This window comes from Thamnophis sirtalis, unplaced genomic scaffold (genome assembly GCF_051295495.1).
Source record: "Thamnophis sirtalis isolate CommonGarterSnake01/CBP01778 unplaced genomic scaffold, rThaSir2_p1.2 scaffold_13, whole genome shotgun sequence".
Taxonomy (NCBI): Eukaryota; Metazoa; Chordata; class Lepidosauria; order Squamata; family Natricidae; genus Thamnophis; species Thamnophis sirtalis.
The window spans coordinates 46,986,810-47,002,331 of record NW_028261393.1 but is presented as its reverse complement, the minus strand read 5'-3'; the positions used below and the strand labels follow the sequence as shown (position 1 = coordinate 47,002,331).

General features: G+C 44.2%; 1 protein-coding gene across 1 annotated transcript in view; it reads right to left on the bottom strand.

Annotated features, from left to right (window-relative positions):
- Positions 1 to 652: 652 nt before the first annotated feature.
- The window catches only part of XPNPEP2 (X-prolyl aminopeptidase 2), a 35,833-nt gene continuing 20,963 nt past the window's right edge, over positions 653 to 15,522 (bottom strand). Inside the window, exons 12-21 of the mRNA XM_087727078.1 lie at positions 14,015 to 14,124; positions 12,646 to 12,723; positions 11,521 to 11,592; positions 9,787 to 9,847; positions 8,583 to 8,652; positions 7,934 to 8,038; positions 5,845 to 5,904; positions 3,038 to 3,114; positions 1,004 to 1,102; positions 653 to 921 (exon numbers count right to left, since the gene is read on the bottom strand). Coding sequence (XP_087583204.1) covers positions 721 to 921; positions 1,004 to 1,102; positions 3,038 to 3,114; positions 5,845 to 5,904; positions 7,934 to 8,038; positions 8,583 to 8,652; positions 9,787 to 9,847; positions 11,521 to 11,592; positions 12,646 to 12,723; positions 14,015 to 14,124 — 933 coding nt within the window. The 3' untranslated portion in view covers positions 653 to 720. The remainder of the gene's footprint in view (positions 922 to 1,003; positions 1,103 to 3,037; positions 3,115 to 5,844; positions 5,905 to 7,933; positions 8,039 to 8,582; positions 8,653 to 9,786; positions 9,848 to 11,520; positions 11,593 to 12,645; positions 12,724 to 14,014; positions 14,125 to 15,522) is intronic.

Below are 15,522 nucleotides of genomic sequence, written 5' to 3'. Positions count from 1 at the left end.
GAGGTGTCCCAAGTTCCTTTCATGAATGTGAAAATCTGCTTCGTGATTTTGGGAAGCCTGGCTCCGAACCAGAGGAGGGTTCCTACCAGTTTGCACCTATTCAGTAGAACCGGTTTGTCAAATCTACCGAACCGGTTAGAAGAGGTTCCACCAGTGGACCCAGAAAGCAGGCCACACCTACAGAAGAGGGTCCAAACTTTTTTGAAACCCACCACTGGTCCTTGGATATGATTATTCTACACTATCGTGCTCATATTTATAAAACTCAGTGCCTCTGTGAAAGGTAAGGATGACTACTGCGTTTGTGGTGCAATCAGAACATTGCGTGTGTTGAAGTTGTTTTGACGCAAACCAAAGATGCCTTTTAAAAAACAAGTTTACATCATATTCTTATGCATGCCAGTGCTGTGTGTGAGGTAATTTAAGGCGGTTCTGACAAGTGTCGTCGGCATCTTCATATCCGGTCACATGGGCAGCAAGCCACTCCCATCTGGTCACATGGGCGGCAAGCCACTCCCACAAAGGAGGCCATACCCACAGAGTAGGTTCGAACAATTTTTGAAACCCACCACTGGGAGCTGTCAATGGAGATGGGAAGAATGATGGTTAGTGACGTATAGAGGCCTAACACGGAGGCCTGGGAGATACGGGTTGAGGTGGAACACATGGTGAAACACACAGGGTGGAGAGTTGCAAGGAAATTGTAGGGATGCTCCTGGATCAATGCTGGGCTCCCGGCAGAACGGTAGAAGCCAGTGTGCTCGCTACCAAGGTGCCTAGAGAAGCTGCCAGCAAGGAGCCGTGAGAGAAAGGCTCCGTGTTCTTCTCCAGCCACCGGTGTTCCTCTTCCAGGTTCCGTCTCTGCAGCTCAGGCCCAATGACTGTGCGGATGGTCTCGTAGTACTTGTTGATGTACTGGATCTGCAGGAACACAGTAGCGGATTTCAAGATGGCTTAGTCCCTTGGCTTGGTCCTCTTACCCATCATCTAAGGCCTCCTTTACCTGATCTGGGGAGAGGAGACTCTGGTTGATCAGGTTCCGTGCGTAGGGTACCAGGGACACCACTTTGAAGGTCAGGTAGGGCTCTTCGTGCACTGGATGCTGCAATCGATCAAAAGAGGGGAGGGGGCTCAATTCTTGTAGGACATGCAAGCAAGACCCCTGGTTTGCCCTTCGGGTGGCACCTTGGAATGAGCCCAGAGAGACATCTTTCAAAGGCCTCTGAGTCAACTGTTTAACTGTTTAACTGTTTATTTCATTTGTATGCCGCCCTTTCCCCCCGAAGGGGACTCAGGGCAGCTCACAGCTCAAAACAAGGGAAGGGGGGGATACAAACAATTTGACAACATAAAACAATACATAATTTAAAAGCGCAACAATCATACCATTCGAGATAGGGGCACGGTTCTTTAGCCCCAGGCCTGTCGGAACAGCCAGGTTTTAAGGGCTTTGAGGAAGGCCTGGAGGGTGGTGAGGGTGCGAATCTCCACGGGGAGTTCGTTCCAGCGTGCCTATCATTAGAATGTATGCGTTGCTTCTTGAAGAAATAAATAAAAACGTTTTTTCCATTGAAATTCTGGGCATGGGATAATGAGTTATCCCCTGCCTACTCTCCAGCTGGGGTCCTAACCACTGTATACATCTGTTATTACAAGTATGTATTAAGGTAAAGGTTCCCCTCGCACATATGTGCTAGTCGTTCCCGACTCTAGGGGGCAGTGCTCATCTCTGTTTCAAAGCCGAAGAGCCAACGCTGTCCGAAGATGTCTCCGTGGTCATGTGGCCGGCATGAATAAATGCCGAAGGCACACGGAACGCTGTTACCTTCCCACTATCCCAGATTCCTTTTCCCCAGGTGCCTCTAGCATGCCACGGATGAGTCTACAGCAGTGGTGGGTTTCAAATTTTTTTAGAACCTCTTCTGTAGGTGTGGCCTGCTTTGTGGGAGTGGCTTGCTGGCCATGTGACTGGGTGGGAGTGGCTTGCCAGCCATGTGGCTGGGTGAGCATGGTCAACTTGTAAAATGTGTTCAGAGGTGGGTTCCTACCAGTTCGCACCTATTCAGTAGAACCGGTTAGTCAAATCTACCGAACCGGTTAGAAGAGGTTCCACCAGGGGACCCGGAAAGCAGGCCACACCTACAGAAGAGGGTTCAAAATTTTTTTAAACCCACCACTGGTCCTTGGATATGATTATTCTACACTATCATGCTCGTATTTATAAAACTCAGCGCCTCTGTGAAAGGTAAGGATGACTACTGCATTTGTGGTGCAATCAGAACATTGCGTGTGTTGAAGTTGTTTTAACGCAAACCAAAGATGCTTTTTAAAAAACAAGTTTACATCATATTCTTATGCATGCCAGTGCTGTGTGTGAGGTAATTTAAGGTGGTTCTGACAAGTGTCGTCGGCATCTTCATATCCGGTCACATGGGCGGCAAGCCACTCCCATCCGGTCACATGGGCGACAAGCCACTCCTACAAAGGAGGGCACGCCCACAGAGTACGTTCGAACAATTTTTGAAACCCACCACTGAATGTGATGAAACTCACTTAACAACGCTCTTGCTTAGCAACCAAAATATTGGCTCAGAAACTCTGGCATTTGAAGCACGCAAGTCTTAAAGCTGTCAAGTTACAAGACCCTTGCACCCCAAACCCTTTAGAAAAAAAACCCAGGGGTGTTCAAACTTGAAAGCTTTAAGACTTGTGGACTTCAACTCCCAGAATTCCTCCTCTCGCTCTTCATCTTGATGATATGCGGACGGGCGGGGGGGAGGGAGCTGGAAGCGGCTCTAAACGGCACTGTAGATTTGTGGAACCTCTTCTATAGAAGAGGTTAGAACTGGCAGGAACCCACCCCTGGTCTACAGGTAACATTCCAGATCCCACACATCTAATTCTCTGCATTGCAATATATCTACTGCTAAGACTGATTTTCCTAGCTTCTCATAGCCAACCGCCTGCCCAGAGGCGATCCTTTGATGGATGGCGTGTTGTGAGTGGACTGATCAAAGGCAGGAAAAAAGGGCCTCACCTTGGTCTTAGCTTGTACCACAAGGGCAACATCCTCGAGACGGATTCCAAATTCCCCATCATGATAATAACCAGGCTCTGGAGGGCAGAGGAAGGAAGAAAAGGAGCAAGGAACAAAATCTGAGATATTTCCGATGTTATGTTTATAAATTGTCAAATGTTTGCGGAATTTTATCTTGCAAGACACTCAGAATTACCTTGAGCCGCGAGGTGCGGGGCAAATAAATGTGATAAATAAATGAAATAAAGTTAGTAAAGACACTGAAGGAAAGACAAGGCTAGAGAAAGCTTGGACAACATTCTTCATAACGAAGAAGGTCTTCTGCAGTTCCCGACATAAACCTAAGACTGAAAATCAGGCTCGGAGGATGCTACATCTTTTCTACCCTGCTCTACGGAGTGGAGAGTCGGTCTCTGACCAAAAGCCGCTTGAAGAAATTAGAAGCATTTGAAATGTGGATTTAGAGGCGGCTGTTACGTATAAGTTGGGTTGACAAAATCAGAAAGGAGGTGGTGATAAGCCTCCTGGGAAAGCCAAGGGACGTCATCAAAACCATTAAAAAGTATCGTGGCACGACATAACCGCGAACGTCAAAAGCGCGCCGAGAAAACCGCGGCGCTAAAACCGCGATGTCAAAAGCGCGCCGACAACAGCGCGCCGACAACAGCGCGCCACAGAAGCGCGATTTAAGTTAAGGTAAGGTTTAGGGTTAGGTTTAGGTTTAGGGTTAGGTTTAGGGTTAGGTTTAGGGTTAGGTTTAGGGTTAGGTTTAGGGTTAGGTTTAGGGTTAGGTTTAGGGTTAGGTTTAGGGTTAGGTTTAGGGTTAGGTTTAGGGTTAGGTTTAGGGTTAGGTTTAGGGTTAGGTTTAGGGTTATGTTACAGCGCGCTTCTGTCGGCGCGCTTCTGTTGGCGCGCTTCTGTCGGCGCGCTTTTGTCAGCACGCTTCAGCGTTCATTCGTCTCCGCGGTTTTGACGGCGTGGTTTTGTCACCGCGGTTTAGTCACACGCGCTTTTGTCGTACGCACATTTGTGGTGGAACCAAAAGTATGGGACTTGTTTTACCAATGGTTAGATAAAAACATCTGGGAATGAAATTGTTTACTTATGTTGTAATAGTTTTTTGTTTCTTCTTTTCTTGTTATGATATAGAGTACTACTCACATGATATATAAAGGACAATAATGATTTTAATGTAATAAGAATGGGATGATTTGAATACTTTGGTATAATTGTATGTAGTGACCATTTTATATTAGAAAGATCTTTGTATATTAAACGGATCATTGATGATGTAAGGAATAATTGATATATACATGAATTGAAATACTTAACCACTATATGGTTTAATCATTAATAATGGGAAACTCTTCTTGGAATTCTGGATGATTGGTGACATTATGGTCAATTGAAAATATGAATGTATATTATAAATTAATAGCAATAGCAGTTAGACTTATATTCCGCTTTCAGCCCTCTCTAAGCGGTTTACAGAGTCAGCATATCATCCCCACAGTCTGGGTCCTCATTTTACCCACCTCGGAAGGATGGAAGGCTGAGTCAACCTTGAGTCGGTGAGATTTGAACTGCTGAACTGCAGATAACAGTCAGCTGAAGTGGCCTGCAGTACTGCACCCTAACCACTGCGCCACTATTCTATTCTATTCTTCACTCTTTCTCCTTAGAGATAAGTGACACTGTAATACTTTAAAGACTCCTTGTTATTTGATAGATAATTATGAATTTAAGGAAACAAGGATTGTTACAAATGAAAGAATATTAATGGAAATTTGAACACATAATGCTGAATGACAGTGAAACCTTTAGTTATGTTTAATGTAAACCAGTGATGTTTATCCTGAGCTTAAGAATTGATGCACAAAATCTTGTAACCAAACAACATGCTTGATGAAATGGAGGAAAGTTGTTCTTTTTCTTCTTCTCTTGCTTTGTTTTGTATCTGTTGTTTTGTTTAAAAAGAATAAAAATATATTAAAAAAAAACCATTAAAAAGTAAAAATTAGAATATTTCGGGCCTGTGATGCAACACCCAGAAAAATACGATCTAACCCTAACCCTCCAGGGAAAAATTGAAGGCAAACACGTGGCACAACAAAACCGCGGTCCACTAAAGCGCGCCCAATTAAACCGCGTCGCTGATGTCATCAGCAGCGTGACAACAGCGACTGCGGAGAAAAAAGGGTGCTTTACAAAGAGCTTTGAAAGAAAGCCGATTCAAGTTAAGGTAAGGGTTAGGTTTAGGGTTAGGGTTAGGTTAAGGGTTAGGTTAAGGGTTAGGGTTAGGTTTAGGGTTAGGTTAAGGGTTAGGGTTAGGGTTAGGGTTAGGTTAAGGGTTAGGGTTAGATTTAGCGTTAGGTTTAGGGTTAGGTTTAGGGTTAGGTTTAGGGTTAGGTTAAGGGTTAGGTTTAGGGTTAGGTTTAGGGTTAGGTTAAGGGTTAGGTTTAGGGTTAGGTTTAGGGTTAGGTTTAGGGGGGTTAGGTTTAGGTTTAGGGGTTAATTTTAGCTTTAGCGTTCACAGCGTGCTTTTTTCGTCGCGCTTTGATGACGTCAGGTACGCGGTTTCGTCGAGCGCGCTTTAGTCGAACACGGTTTTGTGGTGGAACCGGCAAACAAGGTCCAGGCAGAAAAAGAACATCATGGCTTCAAAATCTAAGGGCTGGTTTGGCCAAAACACAGTAGAACTTTTTCGTGTGGCTGTTGATAAAAATAGGATCGCCAACATGATCGCCAACGTCCAATGACGGATATGGCCCAAGAACAAGAAATGAAATGAAGCTAGGTTGACCTACCTATGGAAGTGAACATCCCCTTGTCCAAAGGAACGTTGCTGGTCTGGAACCCCACAGGCCCTGATGGAGGAAGGAAAATGTTATTTCTGAAAACCAAAATAGTTGGCCAACTCAAGCCGTTATACAGTAAGAGGCGCTGCTTTTTCTTCTTCTTGTGACTTTCCCTGACAAACTCACCATGCGTTGTGCAGTGTGTTTCACAGCCACACCTGGAGCACATCACAAAACATTAGGGAGTGTGGCTCTGCAAAACCTCTCTTGCGTAAAAAGTCAATACCGTTTCTGCTAGTGGATGATCAAATCGAATATGCTGCGTTGGATGAAGCTGGTTTGATTGATAAAAGTTCTTGTACAATCTCCAGCTGGTCTTTTCGATGAAATTAGTACCCTGATGGTACAATCAAACGGACGATTCAAAGGGAATTAATGTGGACCTTTCAATCATTTCAGTAAGCGGGATTGGACCTCATTCACGAAGTTGATGTGGAAATTGACTTAAATTAGGACTAATGAGCTATAAAAATCCAAATTGCCACTAGATGCCAGCAAAGCAATAAACCTTGACTGGTTTCTGGTTGGATTTTTTTTTTCAGCCCATAAATGGCAATCCTAGATCTGGTTTTGAATTGAATCTTTCCAAGTCTATCTGAAGGTGTGAAAAGCCTGAACTGGAATTTTCTGGGTGCAAAGTGGGGGCTCTTTATCATACGAAGCTCTTTTGCTTCCATCATCTCAAATTTTGCTTCCATCATCTCGAATTTTGCTTCTATCACCTCAAATTTTGCTTCCATCATCTCGAATCAGAAGGATGTATTCCAGTGGTGCAATTCAACCAGATCTATCCAGTTCAGGTGAACCGGTAGCGGTGGTGGCGTGAGGCTCCACCCAACTCACCTGGACCTCATCACGTCCTGCTTTTGACATTCTGCGCATGTGCGGAAGGTCCTGTGCACGCGAGGAGGTCACGCGAGCACTCAACATTTGCAAACTGGTAGTGGAGGTACATGGATTTCACCCCTGATGTTTTCCCTCTTTGCGATGCCTACTAAGGGCTCTTCAGAACCCGAGGGACAGAGGGACAACCCAGCGTTGTCCCAAGAAAGCTGGTTCATCCAGGTAAGTATTTGGGGAATGTGCTTAGCAACGTGTGGAGAGGAATGGTGAGAAACTGGAAAACCTATCCATGGGGGCCATGGTGCTCTCTCAGCTTGGTTGTCTTCTTGCAGATGTTTCATTGCCCAACTAGGTAACAGCATCAGTGCTAGAAGGGAGAGGGGTTTCCTAACAGGCAGGGCAAATCACTTGTATATAAACAGACAGCAAACCCCTCTGCCTTCTAGCACTGATGCTGTTACCTACTTGGGTAATGAAACATCTGCAAGAAGACAACCAAGCTGAGAGAGCACCAAGGACTCCACAGTCCTCCTCAACTTCCTCTTCCTCTTCTTCTTCCTCCTCCTCCTCCTCCTCTTCCTCCTCCTCCTCCTCCTCCTCCTCCTCCTCCTCCTAGCACTGATGAGGCTACCTAGTTAGGTAATGAAACATCTACATGAAAACAGCAAAGCTCAGAGAGCACCAAGGACTCCACAGTCCTCCTCAACTTCCTCCTCCTCCTCCTCCTCCTCCTCCTCCTCCTCCTCCTCCTCCTCCTCCTCCTCCTCCTCCTCCTCTCCCTTCTAGCACTGATGAGGTTACCTAGTTAGGTAATGAAACATCTGCAAGAAAACAACGAAGCTCAGAGAGCACCAAGGACCTTGCAGTTCAACCCCAAGCCACAGATATTCTCTTCTATCGGTAAACATACATATAAAAAACCCCAGACTTTCCCCCATGAAATCATACTGTCTGCTCTAGGACTGGAGAAACAGTTGAGCCAATGAGAATTGAATTATTAAATAATCAGACAGGCCTTTCAGATGCTGCAGCGCTACAACTCTCAGCTGACCCGCCAGCTTGCAGAGGCAGTTGTAGCAACATCTGGAAAGCCATAGCTTCTCCATTCCTCATGCTGATCAGTGGTTCCCTCCCAGACCTACTGTCCCCGAGCAGCCAAAGACACGCGGTCTGACCTGGTCTTCATGCCACTTACACTCATGAACAGACAGGAAGTTGCCGATGCCATGGCCCGTGCCATGGCCATAGTTCAACCCCGCTTCCCACAAGGGCCGGCGAGCGAATGCTTCCACCATTCTTCCTGCAACGCGGAAATAAAATCTCGCTTAGTCTCTGCGGGGAAAATATTTAGGTTGATTTATTTATGTGTAATTAAAAACAAAAACAAAACGAGGGTACAGGAATGTCGTACACCGAGTAGAAATTTGGAGGAGATGCAATTCTAGGCTGTTGCGGTAAAGCAAAGGCAGGCAAGTATTCTAAAGCCTAAGATGTTTAGGAGGCAGAGAAGGCGGTCCAAGATACGTGCGGTGAAATGACGATTATTCTAGCTCAGCTTCTTTCAACATACTGGTTTCCAGATGCTTCAAATAGCTTCCGTTCCTTCTGGCCAAGGATGTCAAGAACACATCTGGAGCCCATCAGGCTGGCATCAGCTTGAGCAGACTGCATATTATCTCTCAAGGTCTTTACCCCTTGAGGGAGCCCTGTCTATATTTATGCCCAAAATGTGAGAGTTGTTGGATTTCTTCACAACCAGAGAAGAAAACCGGGGAAATCATCAGTAAGGATGTTAGCTTTCCTTGCTTTCTCTCCCCCCCCCTTTCTCTCCCATATTCTCTCACCTGACGTTCTGGGTGGGAAAACAAGCTTGCTCAAGTCAATATTTCCCATCAGCACTCTCGTGTAGGCGTCCTACAGAAGAAAAGATGTCCTGAAGTCATATTTGGGAAGAAAAGGGTCAGTTGAATTTATAGGAATCCTAGAATTGTGATGGCAAGCCTTTGGCACCCATGCCCGAAGCGGCACACGGAGTCATGTTTTCTGGTACGCGCCCATTCCTCTCCCAGGTTTTTGGCATGAATTCAGTGCCGGAAACTGGAAGAGCTGGTCTTCTGTTTTCTGGTGTGAGCATGCCAGCTGATCATCGCGGGGCGCATGCATGCCAGAAACCCAAAAGAGGAACAGGCGATGCCATGCGTGCCAGACGACATGGCTCGGCTGATTGTCACGCATGCATGCATGCCAATAACGGGCTGAATCCCACCACTGCCTCTCTCTCACAAGACCTCCATATTCCATCTCTCTCATTATTCATCCAGTACTTTGTTGAAGATAATAGCAATGATAGCAATAGCACTTAGACTTATATACCGCTTCACAGTGTTTTTACTACCCTCTCTAAGCAGTTTATAGAGTCAGAATATTGCCCGCACAGTCTGGGTCCTCATTTTGCCCACCTCGGAAGGATGGAAGGCTGAGTCAACCTTGAGCCTGGTGAGATTTGAACTCCCAAATTGCAGGTAGCCGGCAGTCAGCAGAAGACGCCCACAGTACTGCACTCTAACCACTGCACCACCACGGCTCTATAATATATCCCTTCTTCTTGTCTATATAAAGCATTTCTCCTCTAGCTGTTGGAAAACACCACAGTACATTTTAGTGAACATTCTACTCTACACTTCGCTGGACAAAAGGCTAGAAATTTGATTGTTTTCATGAGAAGTGCTTGTAACTTTTCCCATATGGTGCCAATTATGGATTTTTGGGACACCCTTCGTTTCACCAGAGAGCCTGAATTGGATGCTTTGGATGGGTGGGGGGGGGAACCCCAGTCCTTCTGCTCCCCCTAGGAAGGTGTTAGATTTCCTGGAGAAAGCCAGCTGAAGCTTAGTCTCAAAGTAAACTCTGAGCAGTCTGTTGAAAAATCTCCTTCTAAGCCAACAGCGAGGAAATAAAAAGTGAGGCATCTCTGGAGCTGTTTTTTTTTGGAGGAAAGCAATACTACCGTACGTGTACCATTCAGGTGTGTTTGAGATTCAGCCTTACCTTCTGAAAAGCTGTGGGCTCCCCCCAGTGGATGGTCCGAGTGATGTCTGTGGTGCCGTCACTACGAAATGAGAAACAAGGAAGAAGCTATGTCAAGACGGAACTTCCTCCGCGGACCCTCTACCGAGCCACCGATCTTCAGGCGTCCCGGGAGAATCCTGTGGCCATCGTGTCGGCTTTACAGAGCAAAATCTTTGTTTTAGCCCTTCTAAAGGACAGAGAGGAGTAAAGCCAGGTCTGGTGTATGGTCCCTGGGTTACCTATGCCAGATCAGGGATAGATTTCCTGATGCTGGATTATTTTATAAGAATGGTAACCAATCACCTCACTGCAAGGTGATCAAACCGGTCAGTCTTAGAGGAGATCAACCCTGACTGCTCTTTAGAAGGTCAGACCCTGAAGATGAAACTCAAACACTTTGGTCACCTCATGAGAAGGAAGGACTCCCTGGAGAAGAGCCTCATGCTGGGAAAGATGGAGGGCAAAAGAAGAAGGGGACAGCAGAGAAGGAGGTGACTGGATGGAGTCACTGAAGCAGTCGGCGTGAGCTTAAACGGACTCTGGAGGATGGTAGAGGACAGGAAGGCTTGGAGGAATGTTGTCCCTGGGGTCGCAATGGGTCGGACACGACTTCGCAACTAACAACAACAAACCAATTGCCCCAATGTTGCACAATAAATCCTACCTAATCAGGCTCTTTGCAATACTGCAATTCAAAACTAAATTCTTTCATTCCGAAGGAATAACTTTTGCCTCGAATTCTTTGATGAATGGGAGACTTCTGGTTTCTTTTAAAAGGTAGATTCGTAATACCTGCCTGTTTTTATCCTGAAAGAGAACACTTTGAAATGACATTTTTCACAACTCTATTCTGGTGTTCCTTCCTCCAAGAAAGGACTTGTGTATGTAATTATGTTTACTCCTCTCTGTGAAGATCAAATATCACTATTTATTTGGATAATGTTCTTCTGATAGATCCACTCTGTTGCCCCTAAACCTCAAAATTTCAACTAAGGAGGAAGTGGTAAGGTAAAAGTAAAAGTTCCCCTCGCACATATGTGCTAGTCGTTCCTGACTCTAGGGGGCGGTGCTCATCTCCGTTTCAAAGCCAAAGAGCCAGCGCTGTCCAAAGACATCTCCATGGTCATGTGGCTGGCATGACTAAATGCCAAAGGTGCACAGAACGCTGTTACCTTCCCACCAAAGGTGGTTCCTATTTTTTCTACTTGCATTTTTTACATGCTTTGAAACTGCTAGATTGGCAGAAGCTGGGACAAGTAACGGGAGCTCACTCGGTTATGCGGTGCTAGGGATTCAAACCGCCAAACTGCCGACCTTTCTGATCGACAAGTTCAGCGTCTTAGCCACTGAGCCACCACATCCCTTTAAGGAGGAAGTGGATGGTTAGTCAAAGAAAAACAACTTTGTGCTAAAGAGCTGAGGAAGGAAAGAGAAGGTGCCAACCAGCACAAGGTGAATGGACTCAATTATATGGGTGTATGGTTGGAAGACCTGAAGGATCAGATCCTACTGGAGAAAACTCTTATCTACGGTATCTATCTGGGTAACAAGACTCAACATCAATTCAATGAAGCGTAATAAACTATACTAAATGGCTGTTCTCTGAGTTCACCCCAATTTTAACCCTTAGCCAGGAAGATCCTTTGAAACCTTTCCATCAAATGCTGGCCTCTGACCTTGATCCAGAAGGTGGCTCTTGATGGCCATACTCACAAATATTGTCCTCCAGAATCCAATAAGTACATTTCATTCAGAGACAGCTTTCGAGCGGTAAAATTGGATGGGCTGAAAGAAAAACAAGGAAAGGTACGTTGCCTTCAAAGAAATCCATGGCTAAATAGCAATAGTAATAGCAGTTAGACTTATATACCGCTTCATAGGGCTTTCAGCCCTCTCTAAGCAGTTTACAGAGTCAGCCTATTGCCCCCAACAATCCAGGTCCTCATTTTACCCACCTCGGAAGGATGGAAGGCTGAGTCAACCCTGAGCCGGTGAGATTTGAACAGCCGAACTGCAGAACTGCAGTCAGCTGAAGTAGCCTGCAGTGCTGCATTTAACCACTGTGCCACCTCGGCTCTAAAGAGTATCAAAGATAATCCCTTTCACGCATTTAGATAGAAAGATACAGATACCGATTAACAGAGTTGGAAGGGACCTTGTAGATCATCTAGTCCAACTCCCCACCCAAGCAAACCCCGCACTATTTCTGACAGAGGACAGTCCAGTCTCTTCTCGAAAGCCTCCAGTGATGAAGCTCCCACAACTTCCGAAGGGAACTTCTGTTCCATGGGTTGATTGTTCTCACTGTCAGGAAATTTCTCCTTATTTCCAGGTTGAATCGCTCCTTGTTCAGTCTCCATCCATTGTTCCTTGTCTGGCCTTCAGGTGCTTTGGGAAATAGCTAGACCCCCTCCTCTCTGTGGCAGCCCCTCAAATATTAGAATGCTGCTATCACATCTCCCCAAGTCCTTCTCTTCACTAGAGTAGCCATGCCCAGTTCCTGCAACCGTTCATCGTATGTTTTAGCCTCCAGTCCCGTAATCATCCTGGTTGCTTCTTCTCTGCATTCTTTCTAGAGGGTCAACATCTTTTTTATAGTGTGGTGATCAAACTAGATGTAGTACTCTAGGTGTGGTCTTACTAGGGCTTTATACAGTGGTATTACTACCTCACTTGATCTTGATTGTATCCCTCTGTTATGCAATTTAGGATTGCACTGGCATTTTTGGCTGCCGCCGCACACTGCTAGCTCTTATTTAGATGGTTATTGAGGAGACATTTGCCTGTTCTACACCCTCTGTTAAAATCTTCCCTCTTCCCCCCTCGTCTTCCCGGTACCTGTAATGAGCCAAGGCTGCATTCAAGCCACTGGCTGAGATGGTCTCAAAGCTCGGCCCCTTGCAGTACGACTCTTCCCTGTGGAAGAAGGAAGGACATCTGGCATTCTGTGACTGGACCCCCACCTTGTGTTAAAACAATCAGAGTTTCTTGAATAAGCTCCTAGTCGCTGGGTTTGCATAGTGCACCAAGCTAAAACGTGAACAATTCCTATTATCCTTCAGGGCAATGCATCCATTGAGCTGAATTTCTTACTGGGATTATAGGATATATTCTAGCTGATTTGCATCATTAATTCAATATCTCAAGAGTTCAAGAGAGTTCTCTAGTTTAAAATATCAGAACAATTTGATCTCTGGTTGACAATTCAAAGCATCAAGGTGCCAACCAATTTGTGGAATTAATTTTGATAGCAGCACCAGATAGCTAGCTAGCTAGGATGTATGGATGTATGGATGTATGGATGGATGTATAGATATAGATAGATAGATAGATAGATAGATAGATAGATAGATAGATAGATAGATAGATAGATAGATAGAATAGGTAGAAAGAAAGATAAATCGATAGAGAGATAGGAAAGGTAGAAAGATAGAAAGATAGAAAGATAGAAAGATAGATAGATAATAGATAATAGATAGATAGATAGATAGATAGATAGATAGATAGATAGATAGATAGATAGATAGGATGGACGGAGGGACAGAGATAGATAGATAGGATAGGTAGAAAGAAAGATAGATCTATAGAGAGATATGAAAGGTAGAAAGATAGATAGATAGATAGATAGATAGATAGATAATAGATAGATAGATAGATAGATAGATAGATAGATAGATAGATAGATAGAGAGGATGGATGGATGGATGGAGGGACAGAGATAGATAGATAGGATAGGTAGAAATAAAGATAGATAGATAGGAAAGGTAGAAAGATAGATGGATAGATAGATAGATAAATAGATAGATAGGTAGATAGATAGATAGATAGATAGATAGATAGATAGATAGATAGATAGATAGATAGATAGATAGATAGATAGATAGGATGGACGGAGGGACAGATAGATTGATAGGTTAGGTAGAAAGATAGATAGATAGATGATAGGATAGATAGAAAGAGATAGATGGATGGATGGATGATAGATGATAGGACAGATAGATGATAGGATAGAAAGAAAGAAAGAAAGAAAGAAAGAAAGAAAGAAAGAAAGAAAGAAAGAGAAAGATAGATTAATTAATTAATTAATTCATTCATTCCTTTTGGGGGAATAGATGCATTCATTCTGCTAATGTTTTATCTGCCTCACTAGTTGCACTATTTCCCTCTGCTTATTAGTGGCACCTAAAATTGCCCCACTCAAACTGACCTTCGTAGCGCGTCCAGGTAATGTGCTCCAGACACCTCATCCACAGAGTTCTTGGGCACGTTCTTTTCCAGCCAAACCAAATACCGGATCAGCGCCACGGCATCTCGTATCTGAGCCAACGCAAAGCAAAGAGAGACCCAGGCAAGGCCCTCTGTCACTCACCCTGCACTAAAGCAGGAGAACTAGCACGGAGGGGGAGAAGTAGCAATACCAAGTTTGGATAGGAAAACACCCATGCCTTGTTTTCTTTTTATTTTTTCCGGAGTCAGAATAGTCACAATAGAATCCCTTATGCCACCCGGCTTGAAATTTTGGGCTTGGTCAATCTGGAATTGCACCGCCTTCAGTCTGATCTAAGTGTAGTACACAAAATTGTCTGCTACAATGTCCTACCTGTCAACAGCTTCTTTAGCTTCAACCACAATCAATTGGGCAAACAATTGATACAAACTCAAGGTAAACTACTCCAAACTCAGTTGCAGAGAATACGACTTCAGCAACAGAGTGGTCAACGCCTGGAATGCTCTACCTGACTCCATTGTTACAGCCTCAAACCCTCACAGCTTCAACCTTAAACTCTCTACCGTGGGCCTCACCCCATTCCTAAGAGGTCCATAAAGGGGGCGTGCATAAGTGTACCAGTGTGCCTACTTTCCCTGTCCTACTGTCCCCATTTATTTGTGCTTATTTCCTTTGTTCATGTCCATGTTCATACTTATCCTCGCTATCTTGTACATGTTTGACAAACTAATAAATAAAATAAATAAAATAATAAATAAAATAATACAGGTGAAACTCGAAAAATTAGAATATCGTGCAAAAGTTCATTTATTTCAGCAATGCAACATAAAAGGTGAAACTAATATATGAGATAAGACTCATTGCATGCAAAGCAAGATAGTTCAAGCCGTGATTTGTCACAATTGGGATGATTATGGCGTACAGCTCATGAAAACCCCAAATCCACCATCTCAGAAAATTAGAATATTACATGCAATCAATAAAACAAGGATTGTACATAGAACAATATCGGACCTCTGAAAAGTATAAGCATGCATATGTACTCAGTACTTGGTTTGGGCCCCTTTTGCAGCAATTACTGCCTCAATGCGGTGTGGCATGGAAGCTATCAGCCTGTGGCACTGCTGAGCGGTTATGAAAGACCAGGATGCTTCAATGAGTCTTATCTCATATATTAGTTTCACTTTTTAAGTTGCATTACTGAAATAAATGAACTTTTGCACAATATTCTAATTTTTCGAGTTTCACCTGTAAATAAAAATAATAAAAAATAATAAAAATAATAAAATAAAATAATAATGAAATAAAATAAATAAGATTGAAATAGGGACTTCTTGTTCTGCTCTCTCAGCACTTTCCCTGGTTTAATAAAACCCTTGGAGCTATATTTACACAACAGTCTGCTTGGGTGAGTTTGAATAATGTTTGGATTTTTTTTAATGGTTTATCCTGATGTGGTAATCTGGCTTTTGGGGTTAGTGCGATCC